At 41.6% G+C, this 26,958-nt stretch overlaps 2 protein-coding genes across 2 annotated transcripts; both read left to right on the top strand.

Moving 5' to 3' along the window:
- The first annotated feature begins 4,524 nt into the window (after window positions 1–4,524).
- LOC311324681 (elongin-C) lies at window positions 4,525–6,405 on the top strand. Its single transcript, XM_084457219.1, has 4 exons — window positions 4,525–4,573; window positions 5,163–5,194; window positions 5,489–5,632; window positions 5,960–6,405. Exons 2-4 carry the CDS (start codon window positions 5,191–5,193, stop codon window positions 6,148–6,150), a joined length of 339 nt encoding a protein of 112 aa, XP_084313345.1. The 5' UTR covers window positions 4,525–4,573; window positions 5,163–5,190; the 3' UTR covers window positions 6,151–6,405.
- A 2,385-nt stretch (window positions 6,406–8,790) lies between these two features.
- LOC311320397 (ubiquitin-conjugating enzyme E2 W) lies at window positions 8,791–25,195 on the top strand. Its single transcript, XM_084452128.1, has 6 exons — window positions 8,791–8,846; window positions 9,652–9,743; window positions 15,327–15,429; window positions 17,485–17,640; window positions 21,876–21,951; window positions 22,151–25,195. The coding sequence occupies exons 1-6, from the start codon at window positions 8,814–8,816 to the stop codon at window positions 22,162–22,164; spliced, it is 474 nt and encodes a 157-aa protein (XP_084308254.1). The 5' UTR covers window positions 8,791–8,813; the 3' UTR covers window positions 22,165–25,195.
- The last annotated feature ends 1,763 nt before the right edge of the window (window positions 25,196–26,958 follow it).

Here is a 26,958-nt window from a genome sequence, read left to right as displayed (position 1 = left end):
CTGCCATATACCCACTCATGTTTCACAACAGAGGAGGAGCTGGAGTGAGTCTGGGCTGTAGGTGAAAGGGGTTCAAATGCTGGTGGAGCCATGAAAGGCTCCTCTTACATAGGCTATGCAGTGGGGAGCAAGGAATACACCTGCCATCCTTGTTATTTGGCCAGAATGACATGTGAAAAGGTCCCTCGAGTTCGGGTTAGCCTAACACTTTGCTTGTTAACATATGGAATACAGAAATGATATGCCATTAGATGGACCATCTACATGTACATCTCTATTCTGCCATCCTAACACGAATGCATGAGTTCCTCACAAGTAATTTTAACCTTCTTCTGAGACCCCCGCCTCCTTCTGCCAACTAAAAAGCCTCTTGGTGGAGCTTCTAAAATTGGATTAAGGCCTGTAAGCAGTGAGGGGATATCTTTGCCGAGTGTTTTTCAAAACTGTTGCTAAGACATCAGTATTAAAGAGATCTACTTTCCATTCCTTGCATAGCTGGCTTAGCTCAGTTTAGCTTAGCATCGCTTCATCTACCATACAGTACTGACATAAACCTTAATAAGAGCCATCAAAACATGTGCCTACCACTCTGACTCTCCCACCTAAAATAGACTTTCATATATGTCTAATCTTAAATGCATGTACTGACATGTATACAGAGTACCACTTTATCCACAGACACTTATCCACCTTGTTATCCACTTCTTATCAACCACTGATGTAAACCCTGAATTAAAAAAAAAGAAAAAGATTTGCTGTTATAATATACAGGTATACTGTACACTTCTTTAGTCACAGCTGTTCACAAGATGTTATGAACGGTTAAAATGTTTATCATATTTTGTCGGAGATTGAAGGGTAATATGCATGATTATTGTCAAAGCATGTAAAAGGTGTGTATTTCTTTGTTGTGGGTTTTGTCATGGGCATCAGTTGAGCTTCAAGCTGCAGGGGGTGTAAGTGGCAGTCAGACCCCGTGGTTTATTTGTCATCAACGTCAAAGCCTGGTAAATAAACAAACACTACAAATACTCTGTACACCTCATACACAGTGTGAGCTAGCCACTTCCTGTATCTATTATTATCATGTAATTGTGTTTGCTTTTCAATTCGCAACTCTATTCTACTCTACTCCTCTTGTTTTCAGAATACACCAAGCCTTTTTTCTGCCTCACACTAAAATTGCAGCCTGTCTACAATTTCCATGTAAAACCACTCTACTCCCATTGTTTTTCTCAACAGGCCTCTGAGTAGCTGATAGGTATTAAGTATAAGTAAGTATACCTTCTCTATTATGGTTGACTTAACAATGCAGAGTTGACACACAGAAGCACTTGCATTCATTAGGATTCATAAGACGTTTGGCATCAAATGATCACTGTGTGACCGGCTACTCTATCCTGTGGTGTTATTTTGAGGTGGCGGGGGTCAGTGAGAGACAGAATGCTTCAACACCCCTGGGTTTGATCACAGGCAATGTAGCTTTGATTCAAATCTGGATTTGACTGTCACACATTTTTAATGTTGATTTCAGACACAGTACTAATTAGGGTACTTCAGTCCTGTAGCCCTGTGTGAAATAGGCTACACTCTTTTGATTTTGGGGGGAGTTTCCATATTGCTGTCTTCTATTGACCACCAGTCAGAAGAATGTGGTGCTGAAATATTGAGGACACAGCTCATGCTCTGGGTCAATGACTCTGTCTAGCAAAGGCTCATGGGATTAGGACTGAGAAAAGAGTAACATGGTCCCCGGTCTCGCTGCGGGCTATGGGGCCACCGTCCTTAGATTTAACGTGACAGTCCTTCCCTCTTTACACAGTGGAAACACCCAGAGGCCCCTCCCACTTTCCCCTCTCATGGACTGAGACGCTGACCTCAGACCTGGTTTCATTCAGGAGCTCTCTGTCAAACTCATTGTACCGACTGACTGTCGTCATATGCAGACATTGTATTGGCATATTGAGCTCAGCTGTACTCTACTCGTCTTAAAGGACTTCTCACCTTACTGCACTGTAATTGTGATTGTATGACCTGTAAAAAAAATCATGCTGTGGGTTTATATACATGTAAAGTATATTATCCATATGCTATTTATTATCAGCCAGTCAGCTAGTATTTCATGTTGTCATGTTTGATTTACAGATTCAATTATGTTTATTTGTCATAGCCTACGTACAGGATACATTGCAATGAAATGCTCAATGTTTACTGTATAGTCGGTTTTCTGTTGATCTTTTGTGGAACAAAAGATGGACCCATAGGGATGATTAAAGTTCATATCTATCTTTACCATTGTGATTATGCTGATATGCTGTTTGCTGTGTCATTTCACCGTCCTGCCAGAGTGCTGCCAAAGCAGTATTTCATTAGAGCTGGTTGCCTTGCAGGAAAATGGCAGAAATCAATGGTTAGGGTTTCTAATTAGTTCTCTTGGTTCCTTGTGGATAAGAGACCATCTTAAGCTTGTATTTGCACCCTACATCTGCATCCGTTTCCTCTAGCATCTTACTTCATTTTTATGATACACATTGACACACATTACCAAATCCACAGGAAATCAAGATTTAAGAGGGGACACTGAAAGACTGTGGTGTCTGTGTGGCATGGGAGCATTCAGTTGAGGTGTGTGTGGTGTGTGGTGTGTGTGTGTGTGTGTGTGTGTGTGTGTGTGTGTGTGTGTGTGTGTGTGTGTGAGAGAGAGAGAGAGAGAGAGAGAGAGAGAGAGAGAGAGAAGGGAGCCCTGTTATAGAGGCCCACTCTAGCCTCCCCAAAATAGAGGCCAGCAGCTGCGGTGGGGAGGAGGGGCCTATCTGAGAACGATCAAAGTAACCGCCACTACACTCCTCCTCTGATCATCTGCACTAATGGTGTAATGGGCGACTGGAAGGTCAGTGATTGTTTAGTGCATGTGTGTGTGTGTGTGTGTGTGTGTGTGTGTGTGTGTGTGTGTGTGTGTGTGTGTGTGTGTGTGTGTGTGTGTGTGTGTGTGTGTGTGTGTGTGTGTGTGTGAAATGAACACTCCCCCCCTGGGCACAACCAGGGAGGCAAGAGAACATTCTGTAAAACTCATTCTCAGGCAGCTTAAATAAAGCTGCTGTTACCGTAAGATAAATCAGTAATCACAAGATGAATTGCAGTGATCCCATAAAAAATCAGCTTCAAATAGAATAAATATTTTCTTCTTTCACAGGACTCTTTGTATAATATGAAAACTCACATGCAAACAATACCATGTAGAGAATCAGATACAAGTGGAAACTAAAAGTCTTTCAAAAATCCTTGGAGTCTGCAGTGGAGGGCTATGTTCCTTCAGCACCTCCGGGTCAAACAGCGCATGTTACAGGCATGCTCACTGCCCAGAGCCAGCGGCAGATCTCAGATGTCTCCATGTCCATTCGGGGGCCTCGGATTTCAGTAGTCATCACTTTTCCTGTATAAAAGAACTCTGCTCGGGAACCAGGCAAAGTCACATTCTGAACATGACACTTCCTCCCTCTCCCCTCTGCTTACCAAGCACATGAGCTGGTCAAAGCCCTTGCTTGTATTAACATGACAAGAGTGCCCTCTCACCAGGTGAGGGTTCATGGACCAGTTCATGTTATGCCTTGGTAAATCAGGTATGTTCAATCAAACCACTGTAATTTAAAATGGGCGGGACAAAGAGTGAGTGTGCTGCTATTAAATGTGTAGCTGTTGGTGCAAAGTCTCTGACTGCCAATACTACAGTCTTCGCTCTCTCTTCCTTTATCTCTCTCTCCTCCCTCTTACTCTCCCTCTCTCTGTCTATCTCTTTCTCCGTCACTCTTTCTCCCCCCTCTCTCTGTCTCTGTCTCTCTCTCTTTCTCTCTCTCTCTCTCTCTCTCTCTCCCCCCCCCCCCCCCTCTCTCTCATATCTAAATTGATAGACCTGTGGGTCGAGGCTAGGGGTCTGTCCAGAAGCACCTGCTCTCTCTCGTCAAGATGATGTGAGGCCCTGGCTGTCAACAATATTTGCCCCTGAGGCAGAGGCGCCCCCTGTAGTGGGTCTACCAATCATATCAAGCACAGTAACAAATATTAGGTTACTCTGGCATAATGAATTATCGTTTTCAGAAACAGAATCAGAATAATTTTATAGGATAAAACATAAGCAATATTAAAAACTTTCGTGATCACACAGATTGGTCTATATTAATACGTATTAGATACTAGGAAACGTTGGACTCTTTACTCTAACGTTAGTGTTGCATCTCTTCTTTCAAACACAGGGAGGCAATGTAGGCCTATAACTATACAATGCAGACAGCAATTATTAGTCCTGAACCAACTGTGGATCTACTGTCTCTTTTTTTAGGACCGCTGAATTTTAGGACCATTAACTATTAGTTTGGCAATACCAAGCACCAATATTTAATATACGCTCCCTTGAGAATGTTTTATTGTAGAAATGTGTATGACAATCTTGAATTTTTATTGTATTGCCCCGCATCCCACGGAAGTGAACTTTGACACAGCTCTTATATATCGAACTACTTCCTGTGTCAACAGCTGACTAGCCTGGCGAAAAGTCTTCACATTCGTTTGTTGTGTGGTAAGGAGCACAATTGTCAATCTTTTAATGACAGTACATGCCAAATGTTGTGTTTTATATGGCATTTCACAATGTACACACTTTTATTGTTTAACTAGCTATGGGAATACATTGATGTTTGGTCAAAATTGAAAAAGGTTTGTAGCTTCCTGCTAGTTAGCCTAGCTAGCGTTAGCAGCAACACAGTGGCTAGATGTTGAAACGGCAACGCAGATGGCTAGCTAATTTAGCTATGCCAGCAAAATGTGTTATGGAGTCTGTGCTAGTAATGTACATTTTTATTTAACGCTATAGCTAGATATTAGCTAGCTAAACATCAGCAAACGGCAAGCTAGCTAACTGAATGTGGCAACGTTATCTAACGTACGCAATTACATTCTTTGTCGGCTTGAGATTCAAACAAGCAAGCAAGTAATTTCATGGATGTGTGGCTTAGCCAAGTCCTTCCAAGAAAAAGCTTGGGCTCTGTCTATCTACAGTAGCTGACGTTTATTAAACAGAATGTGAATTCTTGTAGATAGACTATGTTCGAAATTCATGTGCGTCAACTGAAATGCATGTCTAAAGTTAATTGTGTTTTGTATTTCAGGAATCATAGTTTCAGATTTCAAGGCAATATGGGTGAGTGACATGATAAATCAGTGCTTTGTACCGCCCACTCACCAAATTAACGGGGGAAGTCGCTTGGGCATTGAATACTTTAGAAGTGTTCAGAAGAATGCTTATTTGAGCTGGAATTTAAGATTTTCTGGAGCCATACCATTCATGTGTTCTGATAATTATGTGCTGCTGCGATTGCCATACCTTCTCTACTTGTATTTTGTGTTCTTCTGTAATGTTTGAGATGAGGGTCACTGTAACTGCTGGATAAACTCAGCACTCACATGGTTCATTTGTATGCCCTCCTCCCTACAGATGGTGAAGAGAAGACCTATGGTGGCTGTGAAGGGCCAGATGCCATGTATGTGAAGTTGATCTCTTCTGATGGCCACGAATTCATCGTAAAGAGAGAACATGCCTTAACCTCGGGGACGATCAAAGCCATGTTGAGCGGGCCAGGTGACTACTGCAGCAAAAGACCTAGGCCTATATCACGAAGCATGTAATTGACCTGTGTCCAACAGCTGTGCTCAATAAAAGAGCCTGTCAATCTACTGAAAGGGTGCATTGAACAGTCCAATTTAATGTGTCAACCATTGATATGGACTCTTAGGGGTATATCTCCATCCTTGATTACAGTAAGTTATTTTAGGCATCCTGTGGGCAGATTTGCTGGTGATCTAATGGGTCAATATCTAGTTTGTCAATGCCAGGAGGACTAACATCAATGTAGCCGTGCTACTAATTTAAATGAACATTGTCTAACACACAGCACTCCATTTACAGGTCAGTTTGCAGAAAATGAAACCAATGAAGTAAACTTCAGAGAGATCCCCTCCCATGTCCTCTCCAAGGTGTGCATGTACTTCACTTACAAGGTCCGTTACACCAACAGCTCCACAGAGATCCCAGAATTCCCCATCGCTCCCGAGATTGCACTGGAACTGCTCATGGCTGCCAATTTCTTGGATTGTTAAACCCACAAAAAATTTAGCAGCTTAACTTTTTTTTTTGACTACCGTATTTAACTTGTTTGTCATGTGCTTCAGATAAAAAATTACGTGAATGGTGGACTGTCAATATGCTTTGTAAACATTGTTTTTACTCATTGTCCTCATTTTATTGGTAGTAAAGACTGTTGTTTTAATGTAAAGGATGGATTAGGGTTGCACCAGTTCTGCAACATAACAAATGTGGCTACCCCTCACATCATCATTCCTCACCTGTCCACAATAAAGGCTGTTTGGTGAGTGGCTTGGTGCTAAATGTTGCCTTTCTTGATAATGGCATTGTGTAGTCCTTGTATGTCCCGTACAGATTTGTAAATATGATACAAAACTTTGAAAGTATAAAAAACTGTTCTAAGTCCATGGTTAGTTAACAGTAGGGATATATGTTATATGATGGACTCTTGAGAACATAAGTTCTCTAGTTCCATTTTTATATACATCCTTCTGAATGTTGCGTGACTGACGTGTCCATAAGTTAAAATGCTCTACCTAATTTGTATTACATACACTAGATATTTCTCTATAGAGGCAATTTTGTATGAGTAAGCTAAAGTCCAGTCAGTTTGAGTCCTGTACCAAGTCACTGAAATGTTACAGGCATATAGCCAGACTTTCCCTGCAGACAGTCTGACCTTAAAAGGTAATTCTGAGTCATGTCACTGTTCCTGGATCCATTGGGCCCAATATGGATTCTGCTTCAGAGGACTGGTCCAGCATTTTCTTTGTTAAAAACATCCAAATACAATAATAAACTAGGGCTGCGAGCAGCAGTGAGCAGGCCCTCTCACCCCACGCGTGTCGGGGTGCAGCGCCGTTAGGGTGTGCTATTTCAGTGTCCAGTACTTCCTGTCACCAGTAGGTGGCGCTCTAAGCATGACTCAATACCAACGCATAGATGTGTTCAGGATGGTACCTTGATGAGGCGTGAGAAATGTTGTGTAAATTGGACAATGTATGTAGGAGTTATGATGACTTCCTGCTTGACCTGTAGGCGGCGCTATACTCAATACCCAATACATCCATGCTCAATACCGACCTACAGATGTGTTCAGGATGCGACCTTCATCAAGCGTGAGCAATTTGGAGTAAATCAGATAACGTATGTAGGAGTTATGAGGACTTCCTGTTTCACCAGTAGGTGGCGCTGTAGGTATGACGCAATACTGACTTACAGATGTGTTCAAGATGTGACCGTCATCAAGCATGAGCAATTTGGAGTAAATCGGATAACGTAGGCCTATGTAGGAGTTATGAGTACTTCCTTTTTCACCAGTAGGTGGCGCTGTGACTCAATACCGACGCATAGATGTGTTCAGACTGCGACGCTCATGAAGCGTCAGCAATTTGATGCAAATCGGATAATGTATGTAGGAGTTTTGAGGACTTCCTGTTTCACCAATAGGTGGCGCTATAAGTATGACGCAATACTGAAACATAGATGTGTTCAGGACAGAACCTTCATGAAGCGTGAGATATATCGGACAAATTGGATAATGTATGTAGGAGTTATGAGGACTTCGTGTTTTATGGCGAAATGTCAAAATTTGTTTGGTGAAAACTTTTTTTTTTTTGGATAACTTTTGATCACAAAGGTCTTAAGATGAAGCTGATCGAATATGAAGTTGATCGGATGAAATCTGTAGGAGGAGTTCGTTAAAGTAGGAGGCATGGAAATGGTAAAAACAAGGACAAAATGGCACATTAAGAGCAAAATGGCTGACTTCCTGTTGGATGTTGGGTATAGGTCCAAGAGACATTTAAGTGTGTCTCGATGAACTACATATGCCCACCGAATTTTGTCCGCCTACATCAAACTGAAAGGTGGGGCTCGCCATTTAAACTTTTCCAGGGGGCGCTCTTGAGCCGTTTTGCCACGCCCAGTTCCGTCACCCATGAAATATCAAATTTTTCACCGGGCCTGACGTATCTTCAACGTTTCATCCGTTTTCATCAATGTTTAGGCCGCCAAAAAGGCATTTGTTTGGGGAGAAGAAGAAGGTAGGAGAATAATAATAATCCTTACAATTTCAATAGGCCTCGCACCGCCAGTGTTCGGGCCCTAATATTTCATTTTATATAAAAAGCACTTTTTTGTGAGACAATGCAGAAACATGACAAAGTCTTTAAGAAATCAAGCAGAATAACACGTGAATTAATATAACATACAGCTTTTCTAAATTTTAAGTTATTTTAAGTTTGTTAAAATTGCATACATAATCACTTCCAAAAGATAATGCATGATAACACAATAATAAAGGCTGCTGACTGAAGAAAATTACGTTTCTTTCAACCGTTAAAAGGTTATGAATGTTCTGGGTCTGAACCAAACAGCCACAACATGAATTGAACTATTGACCCAATTGAGGATTGACCCATATTTTATTTTGATACAGAATTTAAAATAAAATATACAACAATGTTTACTGTACGTTTACTATTAAATAGCTTGCTAGTTAATTTTAAGCATTTAGGCATCTTTAACTTATATTTCTGCGATTCATATGTAGGCTTACTGGGAGGGACAAGAATGTTCTCACTGGACTAATAATTATGTCGCAATGAACGCACTGGTGTTTTGTTTTCGTACGAACCCATGTGACACTGACGTCCAGCTCTGCGTTGCTCTGCTGATGCAGGGGGTTTCCATCATGGCGTCGATGCAGGTAAGAATATTTCAGAGCAATCGCTTTTTTATTGGTTTAGCTCACCTTTATAGTCTTTCATAACAGTCAACCATTATGTAGCTTGATTATCTGTGCGCATTTCTCTGTTTGGTGACTAGTGTAAATTACAGTGAGAGTAAGCAGAAACTGTCATTTCAACGCCAGCAGATCAACATCATCCGAACTAGCTAGCTAACGTCAGATCTAGCTAGCTAGCCTAGAATTTGGAAGGAGCTAGCCTGGAATTTGCATTGATGATGATTTGCATTGATGATTTACGTGTAGTAACAGTAGACAGTGCTAGCTAGCTAGCAATTTTCATACAACAACGAATATATTCACTAATAATACAAGGAGGTTATAATTTTCCCGACGAAACCCTTTTATAACTCGCTAAATTGTATGCGCTCTTCTAACGTTAGCCTAGCTCCCTTCTAACCAGCTAGCCTAGCTGGCTTAATAAGCCATCGAAATGCTGCCTAGCTGGCTAGCTATACAGTCATAGTGGTGCTACCCACCTAGCAATGTTCCTATAGCCACCTAGGAGCTAAACTCACTGCGCAATCCTTTTCAGGTGTTCAGCTAACGTTAGCTACCAACCAGTAATAGGCCTAGCTAATCATTGCATTTATATTGTTATCTAGCTAAATTAGCTCTTAGTCATGAAGTAATTTTGCAGACGATATCTTGGTGGTGTGCCATTGTATTTTTTAAATAGCTAGTTAGCCAATTGTTTTCAAGTAGTTGTAGAAGCATGCCAAAAGACAATGCTCTCAAGTCATACTGCTTATCTTTTCTCCTGCAGAAAAGGCTACAGAAGGAACTATTAGCTCTGCAAAATGATCCACCCCCTGGAATGACGCTAAATGAAAAAAGTGTACAGAACACAATTACACAGTAAGTCAGTCACTGACACCAGCTTGGTGACATGAGTCCACTGTCTTGTAGATAATGCACATCTTTCATGATGCTCATGAAACAAGATTAAGGACATGTTGTAGTTTAAGAAGTACTGGTTGCATTCGGTCTTATCTGCATCATTGTCTGAAAACACATAGCCTAATGCATTATCGAGAATCAGATAACTACAGTTAGCATTATTGCAATAACTGGTCCTCTACACCTGCATATTGTTTTATGGTTCAGAGATAGGATCACACACAGATAGAGAAACCTGACGGGGCTGTTCTGTACACCTAGCCATGCTGGTGAATTGGGGTCACTGCAGCAACTGGCATCTCCTGTCTCTCAGTTGAGTGTCTCTAATGTACAGTGTCTCTATTCACCCTCATAAAATATTTAATGTTTGGTGTTCAGGTGTAAGGGGTAGTGTAGCAAAGAAGAGACTGCTGACCTTATCCCTACCCCCATGGATACTGTTGCTATGTGAGTGAAGTTTTATTTAATAAGTAATTAAAGTGACTAGAACCTCCGGGTTTTGTAAAATGGTGGGGTAAGGAAGTTTTACTGTATTCTATTATGTTGGATAGTCTTACTATTTGGACAAATATGGGTTATTGGTTTGGTATATTTGTGAGTTGCCTCTTCTAGTGACCTAACAAATTAAGTAAGCTAGAGTAGTAGTAGTAGCAGCAGCAGTAGTAGTAGCAGTAGCAGCAGCCTATTTCATTGATCCTCGGGTGGGGGGGTTGCACTGTTACAGCATCAAAAGACAAAGCCACAAATTTACAATAGATACAAAATATACAGAAATCCAATGCACAAGCGTGTAAATAAACAAGTGTATAGGTAGGCTCTTTAGCATCCCTAGATTGTGCAAACATGTCTTGAGTTGAGTTTGTAAAAAAAAGTACACGTCCTGTCCATGGAGCCTTAGCATCAAGAAACAGTGGATTTTTGTATTAGCTAATGTGGTATGGAATATCCTGACCTGGGCTCCTTATTTCTCTTAATCACCAATTAATAAGGTTTACACTCAGGCCTGGTCTGAGCATTGTCTCATATAAGAGCCAGGCTTTGCTTCTGCTTGGCATTACATAAGAAACTGTTGTGATTGCTGTATATATAGCAGGAATGTTTGGAATGACAGCTCTCCAAACCTGTTGTGCTGGCTCGTATTTTTGATGTATCATCCGTGTTTTGGGGACGGTGGGTGTGTCTTTGTCATTCATCTGAGTTGTAGTGTAGTAGACATGTTGGGTGTGCCTGACACTCTTGTTGTCATTGTTATTCACATTACATTTTGTTTCGTACACCTTTGTTCCCTCCAAGTGTGGCACAACAAGTAATGCTACTTCCTGCAAAATATAATTCTGACTGTAGCCTTTCATTCTGGCAAGAAGCAAGTTGGAAACCCACCTCAGACAATGTGCTAGTTTGCTCATGACTGTAATCCAGGGAATGTGTTTTTGTTGTTGTCGTTGTTGTTTCACAGCTTGTGTTGACAGACTGCTGTGACTGGGTGTTGTTCCTTTAATAGGGACCAGGCTGTCTCTCTTCACGCTGATGTACGATAGCAGCAGGGTCAGGCCCAGATGGTCACAAAAGGCGTGCTTGTGTGGACCTAAACAAGGAAGTAACCCTCCCAACGAGCAGAGGGTCCCATAGCGGTTTCCATTTGTCCCATCTGACTGCAGTGGCTCCCCCAGAACATTGTCATAGGGATGTCCAGTTGGGACCACTAGAATTGTTAAGGTGGCAGAGTGAAACAGCGTCCAATGTGTGCGCTCTAGCTCTAGCCTATGTGCCCGCAAAGCTTGCCCTGATGGGAGGTTTCTTAGTGACTGCTGGCACAGAAGGGCTCTTGAGCAGTGTTTTAAAAAAAAAAAAAAAACATACTGTAGGTCTACCAGGAAAATTAGGCCTCTTTTTAAGACATCAACAAAGGCCAATATTATACAATTTCTGTGTTCTATTCTGACAACCCTTAATACTGTAGATAAGCATGGACACACTACATTCACATGGACTGCAATAATCCGACTATTGACCTTATGTAGATGCAAAGGAACAATATATCATTGGATTGTTATAGCACGCATTTCAGAAAAAATCGCTATTCACAATGTCAACTGCATTTTGTTGTTAGCCTAACTTGTTAGTATTTTGACATTCCATTAAGTTACTTGTAGGCTACGATGCAATGTTGAATCTAATCTTATCAACAGAACTTTGTGTAAAAGATGATTTGAGTGACAGTTGATTCCATGTCCTGTGTATAAAGTCAGGATAATAAATAATCCAGCAGCAATTTTTCTGCACTTCCCCACTCATCTGATATCATTGCATTTCTATGGGCAGGACTAACATTAATAGCCAATGTGTAAACATGCTTCCTGGCTGTTCAATTGATTAATCTGTCTTGTTCTGTCCTGAAATTTGATCAGATTTGTCATTGCAATAATGGTAATCATACTGTTAACTCTCAAATCAGGCAACTGATACAATTCAGATTGAAGACGTAGCGAGTGGTGTCCCATTTCTTAGGTAAAGATTTCAAGCCCTAGCTCTTGTGGCTCCGTTCTGCAGGGCCACGACCCAGTCAAGGGCACTCCAAAACTAGGGGCTATGGCTAAGGGAGAGTATTGGGATTGGGCCTTGGTGTTCTGGTAAGCAGGGCAGAAGGCCTGTGGTCAGTGACTCCCCTCTCTTTCCTGCGCATCCCCCCTGAGGTCCCCAGGTACATGCACCTCATGTATGCAGTGCTCTTCCATTATAGCCGTAGATCCTATGGTCTCTGGAATGGTAGCCCTCATGAATTCCCTGTGATATAGACTAGCTGCATTATTGAATAGCTCTCCAACAAGGTTTATAGAGCAAAAGTACAACAGTGTAGATTTAAGAGACATCCTTGGGTTTCTATCTGGTGGATTCATTGTTACCATAGTAAATAATGAGGCCTGCGTTGTTAACAGTAGTGCAGGTCTCCATCCCAACGGTTAGTTCTGAACCAAACCAAGGCTTTTTTTTGTTGTTATTGTTGCTGATATTGTACACTGCACCATGGCTTTGTGTGGGTGTGGGTACTGGGTGCGTGTCTGTCATTGCACATTCTTTAATAATCCATTCTGAGACATGTGGTTTCGTTCCCTCAGAAATCATTAGCATTAAAGTCCAGGTTAACCCAGTTCAAATTTTTGTTATGAGCTTCACACACCACAAGAAAACATGTCATTAACCACCCAGCCAAATCTGAGTGATTAAAAATGTCGCTAAGTATATAAAATAAGGCTTCAAAATCGGTTAAAAATCAGCAGCATTCTCTGGTCTGAGACTGTGGGGGCGTGTCTGCTGAAGGCACCAAAGCCACACCCAATTGCGTGGGGAGGGGGTGTGGAGGGAAGAACCTGTCAAATAGTACAGTTCTCTGGTCTGCATATTGTCACACTGGCACGCCGTCTCTTTTGTGGTAGGAAGGCACAGCTTTGTGAAAACAGAGAGGAGTTGAAATTACACTTGTCTAATGAGTCAAACGCACATATGCTTCCTCCTAACCTACCTCCTGACAAACAACACAGGTAAAACTGTAGCTACTCTATACCAACGCGCCAGTGTTACTGCCCTTAGATGCAAAATACAAAAACAGGCAATGAGGAATGTATGAGTCTGTTCCTATTTTCTCCCTGCCACCTCCGGACTCATTCCTATCCCTCCCAGGCGATCCTGTCGTCCCTTGGGATCAATGGAAAAAGTTGTTTAAAATGTACCTTTTAGTCACTGGCTTGAACAGCGCTGATAGCGCGAAGAAGCGTACACTACCGGAGTTGATAATCGGGACAGACTCTCGTTGGCAATGTTATGTGTGAGAATAACGAGCACTCGGCTTCAACTTTCCCGCAACATATCCAACAGAACTGGAATGTTCAGCCAGTAGCCGCCGAGCACCGCTTCACTGGGAGAGGGTGCGTCTTTCTCCAGCTGCAGCTGGTCTACCTAATCATCCCCCTCGCTCCGGTCTCCCGCTGGAGAAGTATGCTGTAACCATTACCGGTGAACCCATACGCACATCAGGTGCCACAAATATGGCAGGCTGTTTCTGTATAGTTAACGCTTATAGTCATAATATATCATCCGTAACGTTATTTGGTGGGTGGTCGCCTGGTCGGTGCTGCTATAGCTATGTTAGCTAGACTAAGGTTATATACACACTCCCATCTGCAACAAACTACATAGCTAATGTTAGCTATAATTCCTCCTAAGATTACATATAATTAATCATAGCTGACATTACCACATACATGTCAAGACACATATTTTGTAGATTAACGTAGCAGTGTATTTTCCTATTGCTTAGGTTACCTAGCTAACGTTATAACGTTAATTAGCTATAAGCACACAAGGCAGCGGTGTCGGCACCAAAGGTTGATGCGACAAGAGGAGAATGGAGGCCGGGGAGGGAGATGGTTGGCTCCGCTGAATTCACCAGGACCAGTCGTGAGTCCGTGAAACCCAAAAGCCTCATATTATAATTGCAGAAGCTTTCGGGAGTGAAATGTTTGCTGCAGAGGCGGGCGCTAGCGGTGACAGACTCCTCTGTAACACCATGGCTCTTCAAAAATGCAAACCATTTGCTTCTCATTTCAGCTTTACTCGGGAGTTGAAAGAAGGAGACCTTATCATCCCATTCCTGCTGGCATCCAGGAAGGATGCATTTTCGTTTAGTTTTATGCAAAGGCATTGCTAACTAAGAAAAACTAGCTAATTCTAGACTGCTGGTTAAAACTAGCTAATTCAAGACTCAAGATTGAGCAGGAGAACCGAAGATTCAAATCCGTTCTAGCTTTATATAGGCTAGTGTTAGGGCGGGGATATGCTAAGAACACCACTCTACGTGAACAAGTACCGTTTTAAGCCCGCCCAGAAAATCCAGAAATCAAAACTGGTCAAAAACACAAAACTGGTCTAACTTCACAATTCAGTACTACACATGGTTCATCCCATTTTTAAATGTTATCAGCAATGCATCACTAACACATAGAATGTGTTTTCAAGCAAATCTCTGATTTTGGTTAACTGGGACTTTAAGCGATGGAGTACACTTTAGTAGAAATCTAATTGCGTGTGTCATGTTCCCAGTTCCCCTACATACTGTATTTAAATGAAGTAGAAGAAAGAGTTCCTGGGATTGAACAAACAGTTTTCAAATGCATTGCTGCAAACCAGCCCATCTCCCTCAAACTGACAAGGTGACCCTGTATTTATGCCTTGATCTTGCTGTGCTAGGCATATCTGATCCATCATTAGCAGTGTGCTCACCATGACCTGCTATGGCCCAGATTGGGGTTATGGGAGCAGTCGTATGCTGGAACAGCCATGCACAACACACACAGTTTAATCAGTGCATTTGTTTTTGTGTCAATGTAAGTGATTAGATACCCAGTCATACTTTCTACAATCTGCAATCCTAAAGCCTAGTCTAATCTCCATAGACAGGATGACATGATAATACATTCTTGATATCATATGATCCTTGAAGTAATGAATGTGTTTCTATGATAATCCTGTGTATTTTTGTTTCAGGTGGATTGTAGATATGGAAGGAGCCCCAGGCACACTCTATGAAGGAGAGAAATTTCAGCTGCTTTTCAAATTCAGTAGTCGATATCCTTTTGATTCACCTCAGGTAAGCCAAGCAGTGTCTCTGTTTTATGAATACCGTGGCTCCACTGTTGAATAAGCCATAGCACACCATGACTGGATGTAGTGCATATTGCTTTGTAATGGTTAATTTGTCAGGGAGTGAGGGTTTTACTCTGCTGTTCTCAAGTATGGATCAAAGGATCTAAGGACTCACTCTGATAATGTCAAGCAAACGTCCTGCTGTGAAGAAGTTTTCAGTGGTAAGACCTGGCTATAAACAATATGATTGGGGCGTTGTTTAGATTAGGCTCGTCATGGTTGTCGGTGTTACCTGTGTTACTTGTTCGGGCATACACCATGTATTCAGTCATTACTTTCACACCGCCACACCATTGTTTTCCGCCCCCAACGTTGTTTTGCCCATTTAGTTTATTTTCGCATATCAGCGCTCACTCATCAAACTCAAACAAGTGTCTGGGATCTGCCCCTCTGCATGCGCACGCAGCACAGAGCGGAGTCTCGGGAGAGGGGAGGGGAGGGGGAGGTTATGTCCATGGATGTATTAATAGAACTGGATAGGGTCACTCCATTCACTGACTGCTCGAAAGAGAGAAGCCCTATTGAACCGCGCCATCTTTGAAAAAAAAGCGTCACTGATACCTTTGACTGCGCATGTCAAAGGTATCAGTGACGCGTTCTTGTAGTCCACAACCAGATTGCTCTCCCCGCTCTGAGTTAGCGATAAAAAGCGGCTTGCTTATTAATCTACTTTCGTCAAATATATCCGTTGGAAAACATATTTTTTTATCCAGGCATCTTAGTTTTAACAGTATAATTGTGACTGAACATGTTTTGTTTGCTAGTAGGTGGTATTCATTCTGTTCACAACAACGCGATGTGCAGCCAGGCGAAATAGCTCTAGGGGACCTGGTCCCAGGCGAGTTGAACAGCTGTCCACCCAGAGATGGGATCTCTCGTTGCGGCATGAAGTTTGCGGCTAACCACCGAGCTCGAAACAGAATGAATACCACCTACTAGCAAACAGTCATCATATCAAGTGGTACAGTCATCATATCAAGCCCGCCCCATATTAGATAAATGGTTGTGATTGGCCCAAAAAATATCTGGTAATGAGCAGAAGGGCACAGTTGGTAGTACGCCCAGAATTATGTGAATGGGCTGCTTATTCACCAAGACACTGCATGAGCTCACACCTTGTTTATTCACTATTATAAAGGAAAGTTTATCTGAATGTTTCTTTTGTATTTTGATCCTCAGCTCTCTGGGGGTTACTACCTGCAAGCTTGCAATAAATATATTTTTTATTTTTTTTGTTAAGTGCGTTGGTCTTCGGGATGTTTTTGTCATAGACTAGACTCTCACCCATCAGACCTAGAGGAACATTTTGAGGTCCAGAATGTATCTTCTTCAGCAGCCGCCTCTAGCCTCTTATCCAACACATAGCTGTTAAAGAGCTGTGTCTGTATTTAATCGATCTTAATGAAGTATACAGTGCTTCGTTTCCCAAACTCTACTCTCTTCTCTATCCTCGCAAACTCCCAATATATTCCACCTGCTCCTTCATCCACCATTCTCCCCATCCTTTCCTCTCTCCTTCTTCCACCATTCTCCCCATCCTTTCCTCTCCTTCATCCACCATTCTCCCCATCCTTTCCTCTCTCGTTCATCCACCATTCTCCCCATCCTTTCCTCTCTCCTTCATCCACCATTCTCCCCATCCTTTCCTCTCTTGTCTACTTTAACCGCTTCCCTTCATCATTTCTCTGTACTCTCTCCCTGTTTTGCTTCATTCATGTCTCCCCCTCCCCCTCTCTACTCCCACCGTTCCCTCTCTCCCCTCTCGTCTGTGTCCCCTCCCTGTTCTCTCCTCCCCTCCTCCTCTCTCTCTCTCCATCCTGACCACACATCTTCTAATCCGCAGCCTCAGGTTACCTCAGAGCACTAAGCCCAGGCTTATACAGCAAGTCTCATTGACAGAACTCAGAATGAGAGGTCCTAGACTGGGTAGCAACACTTTGCATCGAGCAATGGATGTTTTCAGGTAACCATGCCTTTGTCTTTGTTTTGACCATTTCAGGTAATGTTCACGGGAGAGAATGTACCTGTCCATCCTCATGTGTACAGCAACGGTCACATCTGTCTATCCATTCTAACAGAGGACTGGTCGCCAGCCCTCTCAGTGCAATCAGTCTGTCTTAGCATTATCAGCATGCTGTCCAGCTGCAAAGAAAAGGTAGGTGGATAGGAACGGAGCCTCCCGCTACCTCCTGGCCACTGTAGTCATTTAGGAACGGAGCCTCCCGGCATCTCCTGGCCACTGTGATCATTTAAAAGCTTTAGTGATGGGATGTAAAGAGAGAGCGGGCCTTAGTGTAAAATGTGGCAGTGTCAGGTCTTTGAAATGTTACATTGGAGAGTTTTACATGAGTTCAGGGGTTAGCCTAGGCTATATACTCTGTCAAGCATGCCAAGCACCTGCATCAGTGTTAATTTTGGCAGCTATTTTAGATTTAGTCTTAGTCTTTAGACTTAAATGCATGTTAGTTTTAGTCACATTTAAGGCATTTTTATCATTAGTTTTAGTCCTGGATTACACTAGCGTGGATGTCCATGGCTACGTTTTTGAACGGGGAAAACGATAGGCGATTATATATGTAAAGATCTGTTCCGAAAACTCATATCACACCACCATTAAAGAGCATCAAACAGGTGATTTACGAGTTTGAGCTAATAGCAATCAAGGGTTTATTTTTCTTGGCTAGTAGCATAGTCTAGAATGTTTAAAGTTTAAAATGCAGCTGTCCAGCCATCCAACCAATTCATTTTGGTGCACATTCCCTGCTTTTAAAAGTGTATTTGAATCCAAAAAGATTGCCTACTTATTCCAATCTCTAATTGTAGGCTAATCTCAATCTGCGCTGCTGTGATAATAATATTATATCCTATTATTACTATTTTTCACCTTTTTATTTATTTATTTATTCATTGTTGTAAGAGATCAATGGTTGTAAACCATGAACACAGCCAGGTATATTGGAATTAATTTAAACAGTTCCCTTTGCTTCCAAACCATCATGTCATCTACTTTGTGTTGCAGTAGTTTTAGTTTTTTGTGCATGGCTGTAAGACAGCATTAGCGTTTCAGCCTAGCGTTTGTCGGGCTGTCTGTCCCTCCCTCCCTCCCTCCCTTACTCCGGTCAATGTTGACCTGCATTTCTCTGTTGGCACCACAAGAGGCAGTAGTCCCAGCACACCAAAATAAACATAGATAGCGTTTGTTGGGTTGTCACTCCCTCCCTCCCTCCCTCCCTCCCTTACTCCGGTCAATGTTGACCTGCATTTCTCTGTTGGCACCACACGAGGCAGTGGTCCCAGCACACCAGAATAAAGAAGGACACCAATTCTGCGGTCTCCGAGCGGAATTCCCCTCGCATTCGCACACGCTGATGCCTTGCCCTGTCGCTTTTCTGATAGTAAAACTCATGTGGACCTCTGTTGGGATACCGTCGGAATTCCGCTTGTAACCGTCACTAGAGGATAGTCTTGAATAGGCTTGTCACGGTACCAGAAATTCAGTAGTCGGTACCGGTACCAGTAAATTTCCACGGTACTCGGTACCAATTTCGGTACCACGGCGTACGCCGGCGTACGACCAGTTGCGCGTGTGAGTAATACGTGTGTAAAGTACAATGTGCATGAGTACCGCAAGCAGCAATTCAACTGAACTGTGTAGTGTTCCTGCTCGCTCATCACACAGCTTCGACCTAATGACGACGCGTTTATTTAGACAAACCACGTGACAAGTGTCAACAGTGCTACACGCTAGTGCTATCACTAACTTGCCAGCAAGAGGCTAGTGCAGGTCATAAAAAGGAACAGAGATCCCCATCACGGTTCTTCCCCAAATGGCATCTCCCCAAACTTGGGTCTACTAGCACCGAAACATAACATGCTACATGCTGTCACTCCCACAGCCCAAGTGTCAATACACAGTGCCCTACACAATGTTAATCACTTATATTTTCACATTATCATCTACATGAATTATCCTTACCAAATGGCTAATAGATCGCTTCTCCTACTCGCGTGCTTACCTGTTTCTAGCCGAACTCGGTCGTCATCTTAAGTAATCAACGAGTAACGTAACGTTATTGGGTTGAACTAGCGGTCAGTTGCGTCGGACTCGGGCGGGATCGACAAGGCGTGGGGGTTGCAGCCTAGATGACTGAAAAAATCCAGTCATAATTCCACTCCCATTCCAAGTCTTGCAGCACCTAAACTAGGTAGCCCCTCACACGACTGCTAACCTGACGGACTAGCAGTCCCTTATCCCCCCATTAGCGAAATCAGGTTCAACGGTCACTCCACCTGGTTCTGGGATCAAAACTATTCGATAAAGTATCGCAGAGTAATTTCAAAGATAGGCTACTCACAGAAGCAGGAGGGTTGCGTCTTCAGAAACGCATGGTTTTGAAAGAAATGCGCTGCTAATAAACATGTTTAATCTTGCGCTCAAAAACGGCATATATTTTCACAAAATGAATCACCGGCAAACGCTTGTTGTCTTCTACGCTGCTGTCATGGGTGGTGCGCTGTGATTGGACGGCAGCACGCAGCAGCGTAGAAGAAGACAAGCGGCAAATTATATAGAAAACACGGTACCTTCGGTTTCATGGAAAAACGGGTACCGTCAGTACCGCAGCAATGTTAGAACCGAATTAGTACCGATTACCGTGACAAGCCTAGTCTTGAACCATCTAGTCACTGACGACCAGCTCAACACAACGCCCCGGACAGGTCAGGTCAATTCTGGTTCAAAATGTAAATCAATAAAGGATTTTAACTTTTTGCCAGTTACTTTTCTTTGAACAAGAGAATATTATTATTTGAAGCGTCTACTCTTGTTTGGGTTATGATTTGAAGTGTCTACCTTTGGGGGGAGGAGGATCGATTAGCCTACAGTTTAAGTTGATCCTACGTTATTATTCACTTGGTTGCTTTTTGCTTTATTCTTATTTCCAAATTGATAGCCTATTAACTATAATATCCACTAAGATACTATATAGCTCAAACTCGTAAATTGCCTGTTTGATTTTTAAAATGTGAAATGGACACAGCGTTACAGTAAAGGCCTATGCCTAGTTTTTTTTAAAAGCGCAGCTCTGGATTTTGAGCGCCAAAACATAGCTCCGGCCTTATTGATCCGCCTCCGGGTTCGAGCTTTGGCAGCGGTAGTGTAATTGCTAGGTGCAAACATAGATCTTTTTCGGGGAAAACACTGAAAAATGCAGTAGTGTAATCCAGGCCTCAGTCTAGTATTTGTCGATGAAAACTCATAAAATTTTAGCCTAGCCTAGTTTTAGTCACATTTAATAGTCCATCTTAAAGTCACATTAAACTCCTTTCCTTCCCTTCTCTTCTGAGGCCCAGGGACCCCGTGTCCATAATTGTCTAGCTTCAGTTCTTAAATTTGGCCATTAGATGTCCCTCCAGGACAGTTGAGTACATTGCCCTTGTAGTATATGGGTTGAGCATATACAGTTAATACGGCTGGGAGCTCTAATATACATATTACAATGAGAGACCAGTTGCGCGCTCTGTGTATATTAACTGAAGTCAAATTAGACCTGCATGTACAGATGTAAAGGGCGGCCAGTCTCCTCATACACAGTATACCCGTACTGGATAAAGAACTATAATAGCCCTAGTCTCAGCCACAGACGGTCCGTCCACTGTGCACGTACTAAATCATTCATTCTCTATGGGAGTCCACCATTCCTGGCAATTATGTTACTCATTCCCAGGATAAATTAACAGTTATCTAGCTGGCAATGGTAATAACTGCCCAAATTGACAAGGTATCTTGATTAATGTCATGCATGGCCTGTTCTATAGTCTGCAATGATTTTACTTGCTAGTTAGAACAAAAGATACCTGCTAAGATAGCTATCAATAGCTACTGCGCGAGCCAGCTAATAGCTATCTTAACAGATGTCCATTCTACTTTAAACGGATAACAGAGCTAGCCAACGTTAGCCGTCAACTGCCAGCCCAACAGATATTGGTACCGAGCACCTGAAGCCTTCATAACGTGAGGGTATCTCTCGCCTGTCTGATCTCAGGGAGCGGCGGTGGATAGGACTGGGCAACATTCTACCAGTACACACTGCATTGCATGCTTGGAAAAAATAATTAATTCAATTTTGAATGGCCGCTAGTCCACCACTGACATTTGAGTCTCGTCAACAAAATAAAAAAATGATTTAGTCTGTTGTGTCTGTTCTGTTGTGTAGTCTGTAGGTGTTTAGTACTTTAGTTAGCAAATGATTCATAGAAATCCTCAGTTATTCATAGGTATGTACGAATTCAACAAGATAATTGGGTGTTTCAGGGAGGATTAGACCCAGCTTGTTTCCTTTATAGAACTGTCAGTTAATCAGACCTGCATCCTCCCACCTCTCTCCACAGAGACGGCCCCCTGATAACTCCTTCTATGTGAGAACATGTAACAAAAATCCAAAGAAGACAAAATGGTGGTATCATGGTGAGTAGTATTTATAACCTCTCTTTTATTGAATCAGCACACTGTGTTACCATCATCAGGTGACCATCCATTGTAAGGATAGGCAAGGTCACATCCTTAAGCACATACTTGAGAAAACTGTACAGATTACACTGATCAATGTGCCAAATGAGTCATGTCAGTGCTTTGTCTCCTGAAGTTGTTTCAACTCCTTCCACAGATGATACCTGCTAATATACAAACTTTGTAATAACCCCTAGAAGACAAGTCCTACTGACCTACATGAAGCACTTTTAATCATTCAGTCTTTGAACTCTGACCTTTGACTGGAAAGATGGACACCATGCGTTGGAGACTCTTGACTGCATTTCCTTGTGGGCAGTTGGATGCGTGTTTTAGCCGGTTGTAATATCAGGGATGCAAACAACTTACTTTTCCACAAATCCTATTTTCTTCACGTCAATTTGTCTGACTTGTGTGAATTGTCCAGATCCCAAAAGTTTTTTATTTTGGGTGGGGGTATGGATGACAGACAAATCTCCGTAACGATTCCGAATATATTTCTGCCACACTCATATGAGTGAACTGCATTGAGCAAAAAATTCTCAAAAAACTCACAAGGACCTCACGTTACATCACTGGTTATGCACAGTTGTTCACTCTAGTTGTTGGACCATGGCTGACACAGCAGCAAAACGCTAGGAAGTTTGGCATGGATGGGTCAGGCGTATCTATCCTCACGCTGTCACCGACTAGCTACAATGGCTTTGGCGTCTGCTCGCTGGCTAACATTATTATGTGTAAGGCAAAGCTAGCTAGCTGCCATTTATTTTGAGCAGTCAAATGTTATGGTTAGGTAGCTGCCTTATTCAGGTAGCTAGCTAGCTGGGCTACGTGCACAAACAAAACAAAATAATGCTGATAATTCTAGTGTAGCGTGACAGTGTTTGATTTAGTAGGGCAAGTCCAAGACACACCCTCAGACCTCAAGACCTCACTGGACAGCCTGAGGGAGTGTTTTAAGGAGAGGAAATTACTAGTTACTTTTTTAATTCTGAAAATAAATAAATTACAACTTAACACCTGTCTGTCTCGAGTATATTAAATATAATTTCCTATTTATTTAAACATACATAGGCATACTATGTAGGGGGGGGGCTTTTTTCAACTTTGGGTAGCTCCCTTATTTCACCATACATGTGTTTGCATCCCTGAATATACATAAAAAAAATAAAGGAACGTATTGTAGTATGCACCCAACATGGATTGTTATGCAGCAAGCAAGATGATTTTGTAGTGAGATTATTATAATTCCTGGTTTAAGATTATTCTTGTGTTTCCTTGTATGGGTACATTTTCAGGTCCTAATGTGTTGTGCAATAATAACTGATGGATGCATGCTTGGGCCTTCAAAGAGAAATCCAAATCTAAAAGTTTATCTGGAAGAGATCTGAGTATCTTCACCACAAGATAATCATCCGTTTTGTTTTTAACTGAAATTATATGCACTGTGAAATTATCTGCAGAGGCACAATGGTTTTGTTTCCCCCAACAGAAGGTTGTACTGTAATCAGCTCACCACTTTTAGTTTTCAGGTGATATGGTTTTTGCTTTATTAACTTTTAATCCAGAGTAGTACTATAATATCTTACCTTTCATCTCCCAAGAACAGACCGGACTGCACCTGCTAGGGATATTGGACAGAATGTAGTGATAGGGTTAAAAGCCAAGCCATGGTAAACCTCTCAATTAGCTGTTCAGCTTGATGTACCTCTCTTTGGAAAGATGGCCTGAACTCGCATAGTGTTGTTCTCCAGTCCAGAGATGTAGAGCACGTCCATGTAGGCCTAACGAATGTCTGTAAGAGAACATTGTGATATGATCCATTTTTATTTGTACGATAATTTTGTTTTTGAAACTTTTTTAAAGTAAGATTAATGCTTTAATCTTCTAAAATGTCTTTGATTTTCAATGTTGTCTTGAATTATTTTTTTTACTTTTTTCAGTTAGCCGTTTCTTTGAAATGGGGATGTCATAGATGGGGAAGATTGTGTATTTATGTGTTCATTTAATTTAAAATCTCTATTTTGATTTCCAGAATAGTAGTGAATGGTAAAAGGAGTTGTCTGTATAGAAATCTTCAGCGCAAGGCTAGAGTGATTCCCTGGTCAGAGTTTTGGCTCAGGTACTTTTTTCAATAAGAGATCACCTCTAAAAAAATAAAAAATAAAATAAAAAGATTCCTATCAGATATTTTGCATTTACCTATATTTTCACCAGAAGAAACTGTTAAGTTGTGAAATTATAACATGTCTGAAACTATTGTAAATAAGTCTTTAAATTGTAAGATGATATGACAGAAGTTAGCAATGGGTGCATTTATTTCCATAATGGCAGAATGTCTAGAAGAGAACTTTATTTAAAGTTTCTCTGCTGTTTTGCTTATTAGGATGTGTAGTCAGTTAATCAACAACAACTACTGTTGGTCAGAAAGTTAAGTAGTTTAACTGTAGGAGTGCATGCGATTTTAATCCCTGCTTTTTCTCATTGGCACCAGACCAAGCAACAAACAGTGCATCTACCACTAATCCATAGTATGGGATGGATCATAAATCAGCAGCCTTCAACAGGTGGAGGCAGTACAGTTACGTGTCATTTTGGACAGTAATCTCTCCATTCCAATAGATGGGTTTCCTGTCACCATCCATTCAGAAAAAAATACTTGAATTTCCCATTCTGGTTTGTTTTTATTGTTTTTGCTTTCATTTCCTTGAGTGTTGAATGGATCTGGGTGAATGTGTTGGTATAGAGATGACAATGGCACGCTGGTATCTAGGAACTATTCATTATATAAATAAGTCTATTTAACCAATGATTTTTTGTGTATTACACTGTAGTGGTCTTTGCTGCTGCCCTGTGTTGAAAACGGGCAACAGGACAGATGGATTGTGTAAACTCGGTCACAGTGGCATTAGTGAGGGGACAAAAAGCCTTTATCTTACAATAGTAGACCAGTGGAGTTGTGAAAAACTTCAGAGTGGATATTAAAAGGATCTGGATGTCTGTTTTACCCGTTTTATTCCTGGTTTAGGATTATTTACCTTTTTTCCAATGTGGTTTGAATTCTTAGCATCCAGGTTGTTGTGAGTGATCAACACTAATGGGGGTGTTATTTATATTTTGATAAGTTGTTTCTGGGATGTACTAGCTCCATGTAAGAGGTGCCTGTTCATTTTCATAATCAATAATAAAAGCAGAGATTCACTTTTAATTCAACCTTGTCTTATGCACTTCATTGATGTCGTATATAGCGAGCTATGTAATGGGGTTCTCTTTGCTCATACTGTATGCACATTGCCCCCTACTTAGATTGACCATTGCACGTTGCATTGCCAAGTACATTTTGCAGTAGCCTAACCTGCAATGCCAACTACATTTTGCTTCATACGTAAAAAAAAACAATGAACTTGCTATCTCAGTAAAAGTAGGCCTATAGTCTATTCTACTCAGGAACCTGTCTACTTTCTAAATCCACAGAGTTTAGAGCTTGAGTTGTTTAGTAGCTCTTGGTGCTTGTTTTCTGTAGTGCACTTAGTGTTACCAGTTGCCTGGATTTGTTTGTGCCACTAGATCAAAACTTTTGTACAGGAGTGACTAATAGACCCTGTAGAATACACTAGCACATCCACTAGTAGTAACAGATTGAAACATTTTCATTATGTATTTTTTTGTCCTACAAAGTTTAAATCACTTGAGGTTCTCATTAAATTAACTATTAAAATATCAGTGGAATATAAATAAACTATATTCCACTATTTTAACTCACTATTTACTTTTGAATAAATGCTTACATTTTTGACCAAACAAAAAAGAGGATGGATTCTACGTTAATATAAACTAGATAAGGCCACTCCACATACACATTCAACTGTACTGTAGGCTACATGTTGACAACATGCATCACGTGGGGGGCGACAGGTTCATTGTCTTTATGCTGACTACATCTCTTCACTCTGTAGCCACTTAAAGTTTTTGAGTGTTCAGTGATTCATTGCACAACTTTCACGCAACAGTGATTTCAAAATTCAGTAATACTGAGTTATTAATGAAAGTCAGTTCATATTACACATGTAGGCTGTGCGAAACAGCACATAGCCATCAATGTAGTCGTTGCCCAGAGGGATATTGAATAAAGTTTGAACCTCGAGGTTCAATTAATTGATTTCAGGTTTTTCCGGTTCCACAGCTGCAGCTGTTTTGGAAATGTTACACTTCTATGACCCCCTAAACATGGCCATTCTGAACATTTCGAGCACCTCTGAAAATCTGTAGCGCCAGTTATATACAGTAGAAGATGCAGCCATGTCAGGTTAACGGGTTGTCTCATCTCGCTTCCCATCAGAACAGCCTTTTCATGGTAATTTAGGCTACTTCCTCCACGGAGCCCTGATTGACCATCACACTCATCAACAGTAGCCTATTGAGTGGGAAATCTGTGTAATGGTACCCTCTAGTGGTGCCATTTCTTTCAAACCAGTTACCCAGGAGCACAGAACTGCAGATCGGGGTTATTTGTCCATGCTGATAAAGTCAACAAAACAGGATTAAATTATGAATCGGATATAATAGCAGTTGAAATAACTGAGAAACTGTAGCAATAGCAGTTATTAGAAAAATACCGGCCTGTGACCTTTTTGGGGACAGTGGACTAGTTTATTAATCAAATAGGTCTCCAGAACTGTTGTAGTTTTTGATAGGCCTACGTACAACACAGCAGATTTGGATTCAGTGAAATACATCGACGGTAGCCTAGGCTGTGCATGGTGACTGTAGGCTACATTATGAGGTTGAAGACAAGACATACAATGCATACATATTCCAATATTCATTTCTTCATTCAATTATGCGTGATTGTCATGCATACAGATGCTCTCCTGTGAAATGTATGCCAATCTGGATATTTGTAGGTATTTGGCATGACTTGCACAGTCCTCTGGGGAGCAGTGAAAACTAGCGCCAGGGGAATGC

This window comes from Borostomias antarcticus (genome assembly GCF_949987555.1).
Source record: "Borostomias antarcticus genome assembly, chromosome: 2".
Taxonomy (NCBI): Eukaryota; Metazoa; Chordata; class Actinopteri; order Stomiiformes; family Stomiidae; genus Borostomias; species Borostomias antarcticus.
Note: the sequence above shows the minus strand (reverse complement) of the source record. Positions and strands in the feature narration are given on the sequence as shown.